General features: G+C 42.2%; 1 protein-coding gene across 2 annotated transcripts in view; it reads left to right on the top strand.

Annotated features, from left to right (window-relative positions):
- The window catches only part of LOC141076031 (cathepsin W-like), a 44,246-nt gene that overhangs the window by 16,602 nt on the left and 10,601 nt on the right, over positions 1-17,043 (top strand). For both annotated transcript variants that reach the window (XM_073563286.1, XM_073563287.1), the window contains exons 5-9: positions 131-224; positions 4,678-4,758; positions 5,906-6,022; positions 11,360-11,424; positions 13,394-13,481. In XM_073563286.1, the coding sequence (XP_073419387.1) occupies positions 131-224; positions 4,678-4,758; positions 5,906-6,022; positions 11,360-11,424; positions 13,394-13,481 (445 nt within the window). The remainder of the gene's footprint in view (positions 1-130; positions 225-4,677; positions 4,759-5,905; positions 6,023-11,359; positions 11,425-13,393; positions 13,482-17,043) is intronic.

The raw sequence follows: 17,043 nt of genomic DNA, 5'->3' as shown, positions 1-17,043 counted from the left end.
TAGGCAATTAGGATGGATGAGGAAATAACAAAAATTGCTGTTAAATCTTTAAGATTGAGGAACAGCGCTCCTTAATGTCGAATAGAACAAATATAGTGTATATAAAATCTCTTTAAAATTAATTTTCCAGAGCATATGCGGTTCTTGTTGGGCTTTTACTGCTGTTGGAAACATTGAAGCACAGTGGGGAATCCTTGGACGTCCAGTAAACTTATCAGTTCAGCGTAAGTGTCTGCCCTTCCTTGTCACAAGTCTACTGAACCTATGTTACATAAACCCTATCAATTTCGGAGCCAATTGTGAGAAGCATATTATATAGAGTCATTACAGAGTGATCTATTTCACGTGTTTATTTCTGTTAATGTTGATGATTATGGCTTACAGCCAAAGAAAACCCAAAAGTCATTATCTCAGTAAATTAGAATAATTAACAAAAAACACCTGCAAAGGCTTCCTAAGTGTTTAAAAAGTGTTTCAGTAGCTCCACAATCATGGGGAAGACTGCTGACCTGACAGATGTCCAGAAGGCAGTCACACACACTCCACAAGGGGGGTAAGCCACAAAAGGTCATTGCTAAAGAAGCTGACTGTTTACAGAGTTCTGCATCCAAGCATATTAATGGGAAGTTGAGTGGAAGGAAAAAATGTGGTAGAAAAAGTTGCACAAGCAACCGGGATAACCGCAGCCTTGAAAGGATTGATAAGAAAAGGCCAATCAAAAATTTGGTGGCGATTCACAAGGAGTGGACTGCTGCTGGAGTCATTGCTTCAAGAGCCACCACACACAGATGTATCCAGGATATGGGCTACAAGTGTCACATTCCTTGTGTCAAACCACTCATGACCAATAGACAACACCAGAAGCGTCTTACCTGGGCTAAGGAGAAAAGGAACTGGACTGTTGTCAGTGGTCCAAGGTGTTGTTTTCAAATGAAAGTAAATTTTGCATTTCATTTGGAAATCAAAGTCCCAGAGTCTGGAGGAAGAGTGGAGAAGCCACAATCCAAGCTGCTGGAGGTCTAGTGTGAAGTCTCCACAATCAGTGATGGTTTGGGGAGCCATGTCATCTGCTGGTGTAGGTCCACTGTGTTTTATCAAGACCAAAGTCAGCACAGCCGTCTACCAGGAAATTTTAGAGCACTTCATGCTTCTGTCTGCTGACAAGCTTTTTGAAGATGGAAATTTCATTCTCCAGCAGGACTTGGCCCCTGTCCACACTGCCAAAAGTACCAATACCTGGTGTACAACCAACAGTATCACTGTGCTTGATTGGCAGCAAACTCGCCTGACCTTAACCCCATAGATGGGGTGTTGTCTAGAGGAAGATGAGACACCAGACCCAACAATGCAGGCGAGCTGAAGGTTGCTATCAAAGCAACCTGGGCTTCCATAACACCTCAGCAGTGCCACAGGCTGATCGCCTCCATGCCACGCCACATTGATGCAAAAGGAGCCCCGACCAAGTATTGAGTGCATTTACTGAACATACATTTCAGTAGGCCAACATTTCGGATTTTAAAATACATTTTCAAGCTAAAGTTATAAAGTATTCTAATTTACTGAGATAATGACTACTGAGTTATCATTGGCTGTAAGCCATAATCATCAACACTAACAGAAATAAACACGTGAAATAGATCACTATGTGTGTAATGGCTCTATATAATATAGGAGAGTCACTTTTTGTATTGAAGAACTGAAATAAATTAACTTTTTGATGATATTCTAATTTTGTGAGAATCACCTACATTTATATATTACTAGCTGAAGAGTCCGGCGCTGCCCGGGCATAGTAAGTAACTACAGTTAGTTATAACAAATTATAATGACTGTATCTATCTATCTATATATATATATATCTCTCTCTATCTATCTAGGTGTATAGCCCCGCCGACACCGCATAGCCACATTCACTATAATATGCCACACAATCCCGCCAGCCAGAGCTACCGCACAACTACCCATAATATCCCACATCGTCCCATCAGCCAGAGCCACCAGACTACTAATATCCCACATCATCCCTTCAAAACCACTGGACTACTACCTAATATCCCACATCATCCAGTCAGCCATAGCTACTGGACAACTTCCGCTAATATCCCACATCATCCCATCACAGCCACCGGACTACTCCCCCTAATATTCCACATCATCCCGTCAGCCAGAGCCACCGGACTACTACCCCTAATATCCCGCATCATCCCGTCAGCCAGAGCCACCGGACTACTACCCCTAATATCCCACATCATCCCGTCAGCCTGGGCTCAGAACCAGAGCGCTGAGTAGAATGGCCCTAACTTCCATAATGGGGATCCGTTTAAGAGAGGCCTGGCGTCAGAACCAGAGCGCTGAGTGGATTTGCCCTGACTTCCATACCAATGATCCCTATAATAGAAACCTGGGGTGATAATCAGAGCGCCGAGGGATTTACCCTAACTTCCATACTGGGGATCCCTTTAAGAGGGGCCTGGCATCAGAATCAGAGCGGAGAGTGGGTATGCCCTCACTTCCATACTGGGGATCCCTTTAAGAGGGGACTGGGGGTCAGAACCAGAGCGCTGAGTGTAATTGCCATAACTTCCATACCAATGATCTCTTTAAGAGACCCTGGGGTCAGAACCACAGCGCTAAGTGGAACGGTCCTAACTTCCATACCGGAGATCCCTTTAAGAGATGTCTGGGGTCAAAACCAAAGCGCTGGATGGATTTGCCCTGACTTTCATAGCAATGATCCCTTTAATAGAGGCCTGGGGTCAGAACCAGAGCATTTGAAAGCAATTGCCCTGACTTCCATACCGGGGATCCCTTTAAGAGACCCTGGGGTCAGAACCAGAGCGCTGAGTGGAACGGTCCTAACTTCCATACCGGGGATCCCTTTAATAGAGGCCTGGCGTCAAACCAAAGCCCTGGATGTATTTGCCCTGACTTCCATACCAATGATCCCCTTAAGAGGGAAGATGTGCCTATGGGATGGAGGATGTGTGATGGGGATATGGGCAGGGAGGGGGGGATTAATTTCTGTCATGTGCTCTCTGCTCCTTTCTACGGGGAAGACAATGGCTGGAGCTTATATTCCCAGGGATGCTATTTTTCTTCCACCATGTCATTGTCTGCTGAGGTGTTGTCATGCAGTGAGAAAACTGTTACTCATAGCAACCAATTACAGCTCAGCTTCTTTTAAACAGCTCTGGAGAAATGAAAGATGCTTCATGATTGGTTGATGATACACACACACACAAATTCAATTTTATATATAGAGATATACAGTATATACACGTACACACACACATACACATACACACACACACCTTCAATATCCCTATTACTATACTGACAAACAGAATAGAGCAAACAATTATCTTTTAGCACACAATGGCGGAATTGGTTTTACATTAAAAAAAAATAAAAATAATGATATAATAGATAGATAGAGAGATAGAGATAAACTAAGTGGATTTATTCTCCCAGATAAATCATGTAACATTTTAGTTCCATGTGAAATCTTTTTCAAGTACAGATTATATGTGAAACTGAAAGGTTTCATGATTTGTGCGAGATTAAGGATATGTTTCCACGTACCGTTAACGCAGCGCTTTGAACGGAGCGGAAAACCCACTCCGCCCAAAGCCCCACCCAGTTGTACGCACCGCACGGTACCCATAGAGTAGGCTGTTTACCTTGCGGAGACGCTCAGGTCAACCGACATGCTGCGGTCTATAAAGACGCGCTGCATGTCCGGTTTAACGTGTGTGTCACCCGCGTAATCGGACGCATAGTGGAGACGGGATTTCATAAAATCCCCTCCACTATGCAGGAACATCTGGCCGCTGTGGCTTAAACGCTGCGGCAGGATGCAGAGTCCAATCCGCAGCACATCCTGAATGTTTCTGGACTGTGGAAACATACCCTCAATCTCCTTATTTGATCCCATGAAGTGCTGCCAGTTTTTTTAATATTACATATATACATATATTAGTGTAACTGACATTTACACAATGTTTCAAAACTTCTATTATAGAGACATGTAGAAGCTTTTGATTGGTGGGGTTTTGGGTGCAGAGACCCCCATTGATTGACAAAATAAAGAAGAAATTTTGAACCGAAGCAGACTCAATGCTACATCTTTGCTTTAGTAATCAGGACCTGATCAAAACAATTAATCATTTGAGTTACATTTTATACGCACCCCAAACAGTGCCATAAAAAGCCCTCTTAATTATAAGTTATAAAAAATGTTATAGTCTTATTAAAAGGATATTCCCATCTCCAAGATCATATCCTAATATGTAGTAGGTGTAATAATAATATTAGCAAATACCTCCAATTAGAAATTTAGTATAGTTCTTCAGATTCACAGTCGCTTACCTCATGTAGGGCATTGTAGTAGCTTAAGTATCCACTAAGAGCTGTCTGACTGCCACTACATCAGTGGTCGTAACAATGGATACCTAAGCTACTGCAATACCCTACATAAGCGGCATAGCCAATCAGAAGAACTATACTAAATTTCTAATTGAGGTTTATTGCTAATATTATTATTATTACTACACCTACTACATATTGAGATAGAGGAATATTCCCATCTCCAAAATCATAAGTGTCTTCGTCATGACATATTCTAAGCCTTTATTTACCTGAGCATTTATACTAAATCACGTAAATATTTTCTTCCAGAGGTTCTGGATTGTGGTCCTTGTGAGGCCGGTTGTAGAGGAGGATATGTTTGGGACGCTTATATAACTGTCATGAAGCTACGTAAGATACATTTTGTATTCCTGTACAGTAAATATAGTGTATCATATAGGATAGGATAAAACTAAGAACATTAAAAAAAAATCTGTTAACTATTTGATAAGGCCACACAAATACATGTTACCTCTGTAAATACATTTAAGGTGCAGATGTTGTAGCATACAACAGCTGCAAGCTTATACCGTGGAGGGACTATGTTAAACAGAGCAGATGGTATTGTTATGATAATGTTAGCAGCACGCTGGCTTCCCAGAGTGTCAGTTCACTCACCCGTGCTGGAGGTGGTCCCTCTCCCCCTCATGCTCTGCATGCTTCCAACAGCACTTCCAGCTGGGCCTCTGGCCATGTTCTAAGGGCATGTGCGCGCTTGCTCCCACCCTCTTAAAGGGCCAGAGCATGCACTTGCTATTTCCTCCCCAGCCAATGGTTTTGAGGCATTATGTATGTATTGCTTCCTCTCCACTGGGGAGGTGCTTGAGCAACCTTCCTGTTTCAGTCTAGGTTGTGTAAGGTCGCATACAAGTACAAATCCTGCCTGCTGTATTCCAAGTACAAATCCTGCCTGTTGTACTCCAAGTTCAAATTCTGCCTGCTGTACTCCAAATACAAATCCTACCTGCTGTATTCTAAGTAGAAATCTTGCCTGCAATACTCTAAATGCAAATCCCACTTGCTGCACTCAGAAGCAATTCCTGCTAGCTGCACTCTGAAGCAAACTCTGCCTCTGACACCAACTCTGTCTGGTGCACTCTGATGCAAGCTCTGCCAACTGCTTCATCCACTCTGTTCTTTGGGTCCAGCTGCTGCGCGACCGTTGGTCTGCCATGCAGTGGTTCCTGGCGTTCATCGGGAGCCAAGTCTAGCCTCATCATCAGAGGTTCTAGTGAACAGTCAGGCGATTGCTTAGTGAGGCCCCTCCAGGCTCTCTGCGGTCTGTGGCACAGTGGTTCCACAAACCACGCACGTGACAGATAAACACATTCAGCCTAAAAAGCCCTGCCCAACAGTCCCAGATGTGAGCAAGTCAAGTTTTAATATAAATAATATGCAGTACTAGTCTTAGTAATGTTCATAATATATCGCCTTTATTGTATTATATCACATTTATTAATAAAAATCAATATTATTTTTCTCTTTTTTTCCTCTATAGAAGGATTGGTAAATGAACGGGATTATGAATATGTAGGGGTAACACAGAAATGTAGACCTACTAGTTCTTCAAAAACTTTTATATATGACTTCTTAATGCTCCCTAAAAATGAACACGGTAAGAATTGTAATACTGGGACAAATTTATTTTTTGCGTAGTGGAAGATTTTATTGCAAATAAATACTCTTGATATTCCTGCATTCAAGTTATATTCTGCGGTACAAAGTATCCCATTGTTATTCACGATCAGTAGGTGGTATCTGTCAGATCTCCAGAGGAACAATACATCCATAGCTGGATATGGTTCTCTTTGGTGGTATTGAGAATAGGAAGTCCATAAATCCAAAACAACAAAGGACTTCAGTGGCAATCACCAATTGCTTTTAGAACCTCTTGTGATGCTAGTCACTACTCATGGACTAGCTGTGAGGCTATGTAGTCAAGAGGTTCGAGGTCAAAAGCCAGGAGGGTACATCATAGAGAGAGGGGTTAAAGGGAATCTGTCACCAGTTTTTTGGCCTATCAACTAAAAATATCTTCTAATAAAGTGTGAGCTATACATTCCCCAACTACTTGTGAAACCCCCTGACTCCCCATGAATCCCCCATAAAAACCTTTTATATTGCTCCGGCGCTGTATGTAAATATCCTCAGTCTGGTCTGATGGGCATTGGTTCTGGTCTCTCTCTCCACCCCAAATTGACGTGTTGTACGCATTCCGTTCTGTGAATAGCGTTGTTCCGTACAGGTGCCACGCGTGTGCATTCAAATTACCTCCCGCCCGCGCATGCGCAATATGCTTTGCCCAACTGCGGGCAAAGCCGAAAAGCATAAGTGCGCATGCGCTGATGAATTATGTCCTGGAACACCACAAAATACTTCCGGGACATAGTTCACCGATGCATGCGCACTAATGCTTTCCGGCTTTGCCCGCAGTTGGGCAAAGCATACTGCGCACGCGCGGGCGGGCGGCAATTTGAATGCACATGTGTGGGACCTCTACGGAACAACGCTATTCACAGAACGGAATGCGTACAGCACGCCGATTTGGTGTGGAGAGAGGGACCAGAACCAATGCCCTTCGGACCGGACCGAGGATATTTACACACAGTGCAGGAGCAATATAAAAGGTTTTATATGAGGGATTCATGGGGAGTCAGGTGGTTTCACAAGTAGTTGGGGAATGTACAGTGCTGTGCAAATTAATTGGGACAAAGCATTTTTTTTTTTTTTTTAAAGTAAAATTGTAAGTTGGTTACCAGTCAGTGATTCAAACCAGTTTTAACTGCTTTGAACAAGCACTCACACCTGCTCAAAGCAGTTAAAACTGGTTTGAATCACTGACTGGTAACCAACTTACGATTTTACGTAAAAAAATGCTTTGTCCCAATTAATTTGCACAGCACTGTATAGCTCACACTCTATTAGATGATATTTTTAGCTGATAGGCCAAAATACTGGTGACAGATTCCCTTTAAAGGCGTAGGCCAGTAACAGTCCGATGTCATAATTTCGAGAAGGAAGCAGATCACGACAAAAGGGCTAGGCAAACGAATGGTCAAGGCAAATCCAAGGTCTAGCAGCAGAGATCAGAATACAAGACTAGGAGCACAGAGCAAAACACACACCTCTTGAGCAAAGCTGCAATTGGCAGAAATCTATGGCAGAAAGCTGGCTAAATAGTCCGGTAATTACTGTGAACAGGAGACACATGGAAGATGCCCTGGCACACCCTGGTCCTGACTGGACGACTCAAGACATTGACAGCTTAGCATGCCCCAACATCTGATTGGACGGCTGAGCTGTCAATCACCATGCTGACAGCTCAGCACTCACCTGTCCTAGATCGAACAGCAAAACTGTCATTCACTGCATCAAGACACACTGATAGGAGGAATCGTGAAATTGTGACACCTTTATTGTCCTTTACTACATGAAAGTCTAATGGTGGGAGTGGCAGATGGGAGTGTCACTCCAAAATTAAAGGTTCTAAAAGGGACTGGTGAGTGTCCCTGAAGTTCATTGCTTTATATAGCGAGACATTCTAACCAGATCTTAAAAGTATATTGGCCAATTTTCCTATATAGGTGTGAAAAAAATCATCTAAATAATTGGTTTACTTTTAATTACCATTTTTGGCATTTCAATTTACATACCACACAAGTTTTATTGGTGGGTGTCTGAGGACTTGAGTCCCATCCAAATAAAAGACAGATGCCCAAATGTTAATTATCAGCGTAGATGTACACCAGTGGGAAACAGAGGCCACAACTAGCACTGGATCAGATGCTTCTTCGTCTCACAGACTACCATAAACTTCACTGCTTTTATTACTGCTTCAAAATAAGATTTTAGAGCTTTGTGCTTCACAATCCCAATTTCTAGGCTGCCTTGGGCATCAAGCAAGGATCAGAGAACAAAAAAAAAAAAAAAAAAAAAAATCGATCTCCAATTGTTTAACCCCTTAGATGTTGTGGTGAATAATCAAATGCTGGTTCAAAAGTATTTTAAGAGATTAGGACCTTAACAGAGACCTGTTAATTCAAGTCAGTGGATGGAGAGAAGCGTCCAGGGACTCGCCAGTCCGACTCGTCTAGAGTGTGGTCTCTTTCACTGGCGGCTTTTAAAGTATGTTTTTTCTCGGATATGCCGCGGCGTTTCAGAGTGAAACATACATATCTGCGTTCATACTGCCAGCACCCAATACATGCTCCCATGGGTTGGGCAGCATGCATCAGCTGAGAGGTTACATTTCTGATTATATGTAGGGCACGATATTATCATTTATTAAAGATAAATTTTTTTTGTTAAACTGGCCTCATCATGGGATAGCGGCTGCAGAGCGTAAGAAAATGTCGATTTAGAACATGTTTCTAAGGCCCTAATCAGACGTCTACTTTTCACGTATGAGTTGTAGCTGAGAATTTCATGGATAGAACATGTATTCGATATAAAACATACAATGAATCTCTGTGCTAATAGTGTAAGGGGATGAAGGATTATGTTCCCTTGGCTTTTCCCTCCCTAACAGGTCCTGATACTGTCTGTCTTATTAGTATGTTATTATAGAGTGGTACTGCTACATGTCTACATGTATTATCGCCTACCAATAATGGCACTGCTACACTCTTAGTGTATTACTGTTTCCTGTAGATATGTATGGTGTATGTTCTTGTAAAGTATGCTTTATTTGTACTAGTGTTAGGGAAAGTGTAGTTCTCCTGTGGGCCACTAGATGGGGGGGCATCTTAGTGCACACAGTTCCTAGGTAGAATATAAAGTAAGTACATGGTTAGTTTTAGGAGGGGTTGCTGCATATAAGGTTGTGCATAGTTTGAGTATGGGGGTGAAGGCTAGGGACGCCCGAACCGTCCACAGGGGCTATAGGCCCAGGACGCCGCAGCGGTCACGTAACTAGAAATGAAATGTACCTCAGCCATCCACAGCTACGTTAAAGGAAAATCAGCGGGCTAGAAAAGTTTGAGAAGATTCAGGATGTGGCACCTCATTGTTTGGGCAGAAACCCTGGGAGCCAGGGCGAAACGGTCCAGGGACCCACAGAAGCAGTGAGAACGTAAAGTAAAGAAGTGGAGCAAAGGCAGAAGGCAGCACAGAAGGACAGAAGTCTCTTTCAGCGGTTTTAGACTCCAGAGATTAATGATCTTGAGTCTGGGGCGAAACAGACAGGTAAAGCATACCCGTAGTAAAGCTGGTACAGGGAACACGTTGAGGAACTGTCAGAGATGGTCCAAATGGGGCCTGCGCTTTATGACCATGAAAGTAGTGCAGGGAAAGAAAAGGAACATTGTTAATGAAATCTGTTATAAAGAATGCAAAATCTGTGGGTGCGGTGTGCAAAGAAACTAGTAAAGATGTTATTGTTGAAGTTGAACTAGACTGTGTCTCAGTTTCTTCTAATCAATCTGGAGAGTATCTCACACAGGAGAAAGGGAATTTGAAGGAGCTGGACCTGAAGGCACAGGTATGCTGATAAGTGATGAATATGTTTCTGTGACGGGATGCCAGGACACTAAAGCCCAGGTGTCCTCGGCCATGACTACGGTCCTGGCGGAACCTTACAATAGCACAAAAGGTAACTCTATAAAAAGCAGTGACCTTAATTAAAATGCAACTGAAAGGTCAAAATACACCTCAATGCAAAATACTAATAGTACCCCAAAAATAAACAACCATGGTAAAAATGGGTTTACTAAATAAGATAATTATAAACATGAAATATGAATTAGTGGTTGGATGTCTATGTAACATGGGGAAGAGCAAGACTGAAATAATAAGTGGATTGCTGAGTGCATATACCGTTAGTGTGAGACATGTAATGACTGGCAGTCAGCTCTGCTGACTGATCTCACTGTAGAGCTGTGTGTGATTACAAAGTGCTTGAAGTATAGATTATTAACATTTCAGCTTTCATCTCATGACAGTCAGTGGTAGGGGGCAGAAGATACAGCTGAGCTTGGTCTCACTACAAACTCTTCTATCAGCTCTCCTCTCACAATGTTGTCAGCTCTGCTGTATTCCATCCCTTATACTGACTGCTGTGAGATGAAAGCTGAAAGGGGTTAGTAATCTCTGCTCTACTATCAGCACTCTGCAATCACACACAACTCTGCAGTCAGACAATCATTACATGTCTCACACAGGCAAAAACTGCTCTAAGCTATTGTAGGGGCGTGTCCTTCTTTCCCCAGTATGTTGCTGCCTTCTAATGATTGGTCAACATCATACAGAGGAAGAAGTATACACCCTCAGTAAAAAATCTCTGGTAACGTCTCTTTAAACTTAAATTATAACCTAAACTTTACAAGCAAATATCTCCACAATGGAAAGGAGAAATTAAAAAATAAAAACTTTGTTTCATTCAGCTCTGCAGCCACTATTCCATGATTTGACCAGTTTAACAGGCTCAAACTGGTGAAAGGTCCTCTTTCCAGGGGTTGTCGGGTCCAAATTGATAATTTTTCAGTCGCTCAGTGCGACTGCAGACTTATGAATCACCCCAGAGCATGCATTGTGGGGATTCGCAGGTTTCTGTCAAGTGGGTGTGGTCTCGCTCTATACACTTGTATTGAGCAAGGCCGCACCAGTCTAGTGACGCAGCCATGCAGAGGCCGACTAGAGGCCGTGGCCTCGCTCTATACAAGTGTATGGAAGTGAAGCCGCGCCCACTGGCTGGGAGTATGTATAACATGTACATACCCTCCAGTCCTGGCTCAGAAACCGGTGAATCCCTGCAGCGCACAGAGCGTGCGCTGGGGGGGATTCATGAGTCTGCGGTGACACAGAGTGACTGCAGACTTATCGATTTAAACCAGACAACCCCTATAATATGGTCAGGGAGTAAAGTTGGTAACAGTTAAAGCAATAGGGGTAAAGAATAAAATTAGTACATTCATGAAAAACATTTAATTGCATATTGATTGTTTTTTTCTTCAAGCAATGGCCAATTATCTAAAGAACAATGGAACCATTGCTGTAGCCATCAACAGTATTCTTCTAAAGGTAAATATGTTGTAACCAGTAAGTGTACATAAATATGTATTTTCATACATACAGTCATGGTCAAAAGTGTTAACACACTTGACATTGTTCCTGAAAATGACGTATTTCTCCCAGAAAATTATAGGCAATTACGCGTTTTGTTATACACATATTTATTTCCTTTGTGTGTATTGGAACAACACACACACAAAAAAAGAAAAAAAGGTAAATTGGACATTATTTCACACACAACTTAAAAATGGGCAGGACAAAACTGTTGGCACCTTTACAAAATTTTAGGTAAATAACTTTGTTTCAAACATGTGATGCTCGTTCAAACTCACCTGTGGCAAGTAACAGGTGTGGGCAATATGAAAATCACACCTGAAACCTGATAAAAAGAGATGTTATGTACATATACGGTTTTTCCTAGTGGAAGAAGGAAAAATAATGGCACAAAAACTTATTACATACCCAGTTTCCTGATACCAAAATCTCAGTTTTGCAAGAGATGGCAGCCAGAACCATTAAATTGAATACAGCAGCTCTGTTGTTGCAATGGCCAGGGAGCTTTATATGAAAACTGTGATTATACAATTCAGACTCCTACTAAACATTAAAGAGTAACTTTATTTAATTTAATTTTTCTCGAAGCATTGCCAAGTCATGGATTTTTCTAATATATACAATAACTATTTGGATTCCATCTCTGTCAATTTGTATGCTGCAGTGCTATTTTAATGCCCGGCTCATGCTCCTTTAGAAGCTCCTTTCAACAGCTGTTCCACAAAGATCTGTTCAATATGTTCATACAATCTTTGTACAGGGATGCCTGTCAGAGACTGGGGTGGGGAACCGAGAGACTGAGACAGGGAAAGCCGTCCACATTACAAACTGTTTGAATATAATGTACTGATCTTTACTGAGCAGCAGCTGAAAGCAGCTTATAAAGGAGCATGAACTGAGCACTGAAGTACTGCAGCATAGTGTTTGTATAAGTAATACCACCATACTGATCATTAACAAAATTTTCTGTACCAATTTTACTCACATATAGTGACCATCTAGTGTTAGATTGTAGTTATACAACTGAGCTCTGTGAATAGTATATAATGTATATTGTACAGGTAAATCCAGTAGCTCACCAATGAAGACTCCAGTTGAAATAATTTATTTTCTCTTTTCGTCATCTGGCATAGCTCAATAGGACTTCTTCCAGCCCTGACTCTACAAAATTTAATACAAAGACATCTATGGCTGATAGCTTGTAACGCATCCACCCCATTTTTTCCCCGAAGTTCTACACAAACTTTATAGGGTCATAGTGCCTATGTCATGCCCTCCACAGTACCTGTACCTCCCTTTTGTTCCCCCCCCACTGTAACTATCCTGCATCATATGATAGATTACACAAGAGATGTTCCCCTTTGTGACCCTTTCACACTAAAAAGGTTTCCATGAGTGGCCCCCATACTCCAATAATGTTCAAATTCTGGCCCCCATAGCTTAATCATGCCCTCACTGTGGCTTTCCATACTTTAATAATCTCTTCAATGTGACCACTCTACACCAATAATGTCCTCCATTAAGGCATCCATACTGTAGCAATTCCCCACATTGGGGTCCCCTAACACTAATAAAGCCACCACAGTGATCCTCTTCAAATAGCTATTTAAAAAAATTCAACCATACTCCTCACCTATTATTGCTCCCATGACAAGCAACTTGTCTTACTCCTCCATGGCCCTTCGCGGAATAATAAATTTGGACCTTTTTTCTGCGTACGAGAAAATTCACTGATGTCTGAATGAGCCCCAAAATTTATTTTATCTACTCCCGCATGCAGTGCTGCTTTTACTGTCAAATATGACGGATTCTGTACATATTTCATTTTGCTGGGAAATGCTTGTCAATTTTGTTGCTCCCCCCCACAGATGTGTTCTTTACAGTAGGAATAACTAATCATGAATTATTCTCTAAATTAATACAGGATTACGTAGGAGGAGTGATTGATCAGAAATCTTGTGATCCTAGCTCTGTAAACCATGGAGTTTTACTAGTGGGCTATCATTTAAAAGGTAATTGTAAATCCTAATTCATTTCTGGTTAGTGCCGAAAATGAGGTGTCCATAGCATGTAATAAACAAGCTGCCCGATCACGGATGTGGATAGTGGTTCTCTTTTAGGGGTTAGTTCGCACATAGCGGTTTTAGGAAAAATGACACTTTTTGCAGCAGTATCTTGAGCTAAAGAGGAAATCGAATGTTAGCAAAATTTATGGCTAGATTTCTTAATCTAAATTGTAAAACTACAGTAAATGACAAGGCTGGACCGCAAATGTAATAATTCAATTTAAAAAAAAAGGAATAATTAGTAAAAAAATCAATTAAAGTGCAGTGTAGCAAGAGTGGTGGAACCACTGTGCCGTGATCCGAGGAGAGCCCGGTGGTGAATACTTGACTCTTCACTAGAGCCCCTGACGGTGGGGTTAAACTTGGCTCCAGATGGAAACCAGGCACTACACCAGGACAACCTTGGATGCACGGCAGCTGACCCCCAAGGGGCAGGATGCTGGAACTGCCTAGAAGGAAACGCTCAGCTGGTACATACGGGCATGACCGGAATACAGGTGCTGGCAGGCACGGCTGGTATACAGCCAAAAAACAAAACCCAATATCCAGCTAGAAGGTCCTAGCAATACACGTAATATGATAAATAGTGCAGTGGCTAAGATGGACTAAATTGTCACAAACTATGGAGAGGATTTAATAATGTCAATTTTATTACATATATATATAAATTTTATAAAGACATACAAAGTGCTTTTTGGCGAGGTAGATAGAACAATAGCAGCTAAGAGATAATGGCAAAGTACAAAGATGACAAATATGGTGCCAGACAGAAAAAACGTCTCAAGGTAAGATTCTGCATGAGATCATGGCGTTGATGATAGGGTTTCGGATTACACAAATAGTGCTGTAGTAACGGCAGCTCAAAGCCTACACAAAATAAATCATCACCGGCATGATATAATACATAAATAACCGATTTGTCATGGTAGTATTATCTGAGCATGCTCTGAATCCTAAGTAAAATTTCAATAGACAGGTTGGCTGGTCCTATAACTATATTCCTGGTATAATCAAGATATAATAGCCAAAGTCTGTATTAGGGGCACAAACACAGATAGTCTAGAAGCTCAGATATGAGTCATATGTATCGCTATTACGCTGAAAAATCAGAAGGTACTGGAAAATCCTATTGTCAGCCCACAGAGTTCCCATATGTAGGCCCCATAAGTTACAGGACAATTGTGCCAACCAGCTTAACGTATATAAGGTTAAATACCTTGCGACATGATCCCAATTTACTGCAGATCTACCCGTGAGACGCGCTGAAGTCCCGACGCGCGTTTCACCGTCCTCGGTTTCGTCAGGAGGCGTGGTTAAAATCAGGAGGGCATGTAGTTAAATATAAGAGGTATAGGATACCGTTTATTATGTTCACTTTCCTTTGAACGTAATAGTGATTTAATCCTATGTACAATGTCTTGAGTGGTCAATGTGTTTTTTCTCATTGTTTTAGAGTACCACATTCAATGACAAGAATAATAGATTGTTTGATATCACCATGTATGACTTTTTGATGCTTCGATATATATACCATCCGTCTTCCTTATAGAGGAGGAATGATGTGATATGTCATTGCGTGTATATTTATGCACGTATGTGTATTTATATTGAATAGGGTACATTATAGGCATCTTATGGCTGTAGTTTTACCTCTTCATATATGTAGTATATCATCTATTTGGATATTCTGGTTAATAATAAAAAAAATGTAATATTAAATTTTATACATATTTTATACATATACTAGCTGAAGAGCCCGGCTAACTGTGGTTAGTTATAGCAAGTTATAATTATCCTCCATCCCATAGTCCCGTGCCCATATACCCATCATACATATCCACGATCCCATAGGCCCGTGCCCATATACCCATCATACATATCCTCCATCCCATAGTCCCATGCCCATATACCCATCATACATATCCTCCATCCCATAGTCCCGTGCCCATATACCCATCATACATATCCTCCATCCCATAGTCCCGTGCCCATATACCCATCATACATATCCTCCATCCCATAGTCCCGTGCCCATATACCCATCATACATATCCGCCATCCCATAGTCCCGTGCCCATATACCCATCATACATATCCTCCATCCCATAGTCCCATGCCCATATACCCATCATACATATCCTCCATCCCATAGTCCCGTGCCCATATACCCATCATACATATCCTCCATCCCATAGTCCAGTGCCCATATACCCATCATACATATCCGCCATCCCATAGTCCCGTGCCCATATACCCATCATACATATCCTCCATCCCATAGTCCAGTGCCCATATACCCATCACACATCCTCCATCCCATAGTCAACCATTTTGACATCGTAATGAGCGGCGGGGCTTTCAATCTATGATGACATCAGCGTCGCCATTGCAACCATTATGACATCATAATGAGGGGCGGGGCTTGATACACACACTTTTTCCCCGGTATGTAGATAGGGGCAAAATTGGTGAATTGGAAGGCGCAGGGTTAAAATTTAGCCTCACAACATAGCCTAGGACGCTCTCGGGGTCCAGACTTGTGACTGTGACAAATTTTGTGGCTGTAGCTGTGACGGTGCGGATGCCAATCCCGGACATACACATACATACATGCCCGAGCATTGTAACTAACTGTGGTTAGTTATAACAAATTATAATTATCCTCCATCCCATAGTCCCGTGCCCATATACCCATCATACATATCCACCATCCCATAGGCCCGTGCTCATATACCCATCATACATATCCACCATCCCATAGGCCCGTGCCCATATACCCATCATACATATCCACCATCCCATAGGCCCGTGCCCATATACCCATCATACATATCCTCCATCCCATAGTCCAGTGCCCTTATACACATCATACATATCCTCCATCCCATAGGCCCGTGCCCATATACCCATCATACATATCCACCATCCCATAGGCCCGTGCCCATATACCCATCATACATAGCCTCCATCCCATGCCCATATACCCATCACACATCCTCCATCCCATAGTCCCATGCCCATATACCCATCACACATTCTCCATCCCATAGTCCCATGCCCATATACCCATCATACATATTCGCCATCCCATAGTCGAGTGCCCATATACCCATCACACATCCTTCATCTCATAGTCCCATGCCCATATACCCATCATACATATCCTCCATTCCATAGTCCCGTGCCCATATACCCATCATACACATCCGCCATCCCATAGTCCCGTGCCCATATACTCGTCATACATATCCTCCATCCCATAGTCCCGTGCCCATATACTCGTCATACATATCCTCCATCCCATAGTCCCGTGCCCATATACCCATCATACATATCCTCCATCCCATAGTCGAGTTCCCATATACCCATCATACATATCCTCCATCCCATAGTCGAGTGCCCATATACACATCACACATCCTCCATCCCATAGTCCAGTGCCCATATATACCCATCATACATATCCTCCATCCCATAGTAGAGTGCCCATATACCCATCACACATCCT

The sequence above is a fragment of the Dendrobates tinctorius genome, unplaced genomic scaffold (assembly GCF_039654945.1).
Source record: "Dendrobates tinctorius isolate UK_male_01 unplaced genomic scaffold, ASM3965494v1 ptg000384l, whole genome shotgun sequence".
NCBI lineage: Eukaryota > Metazoa > Chordata > Amphibia > Anura > Dendrobatidae > Dendrobates > Dendrobates tinctorius.
The sequence above is the reverse complement of the archived record's forward strand: the minus strand, read 5'-3'. Positions and strand labels throughout refer to the sequence as shown.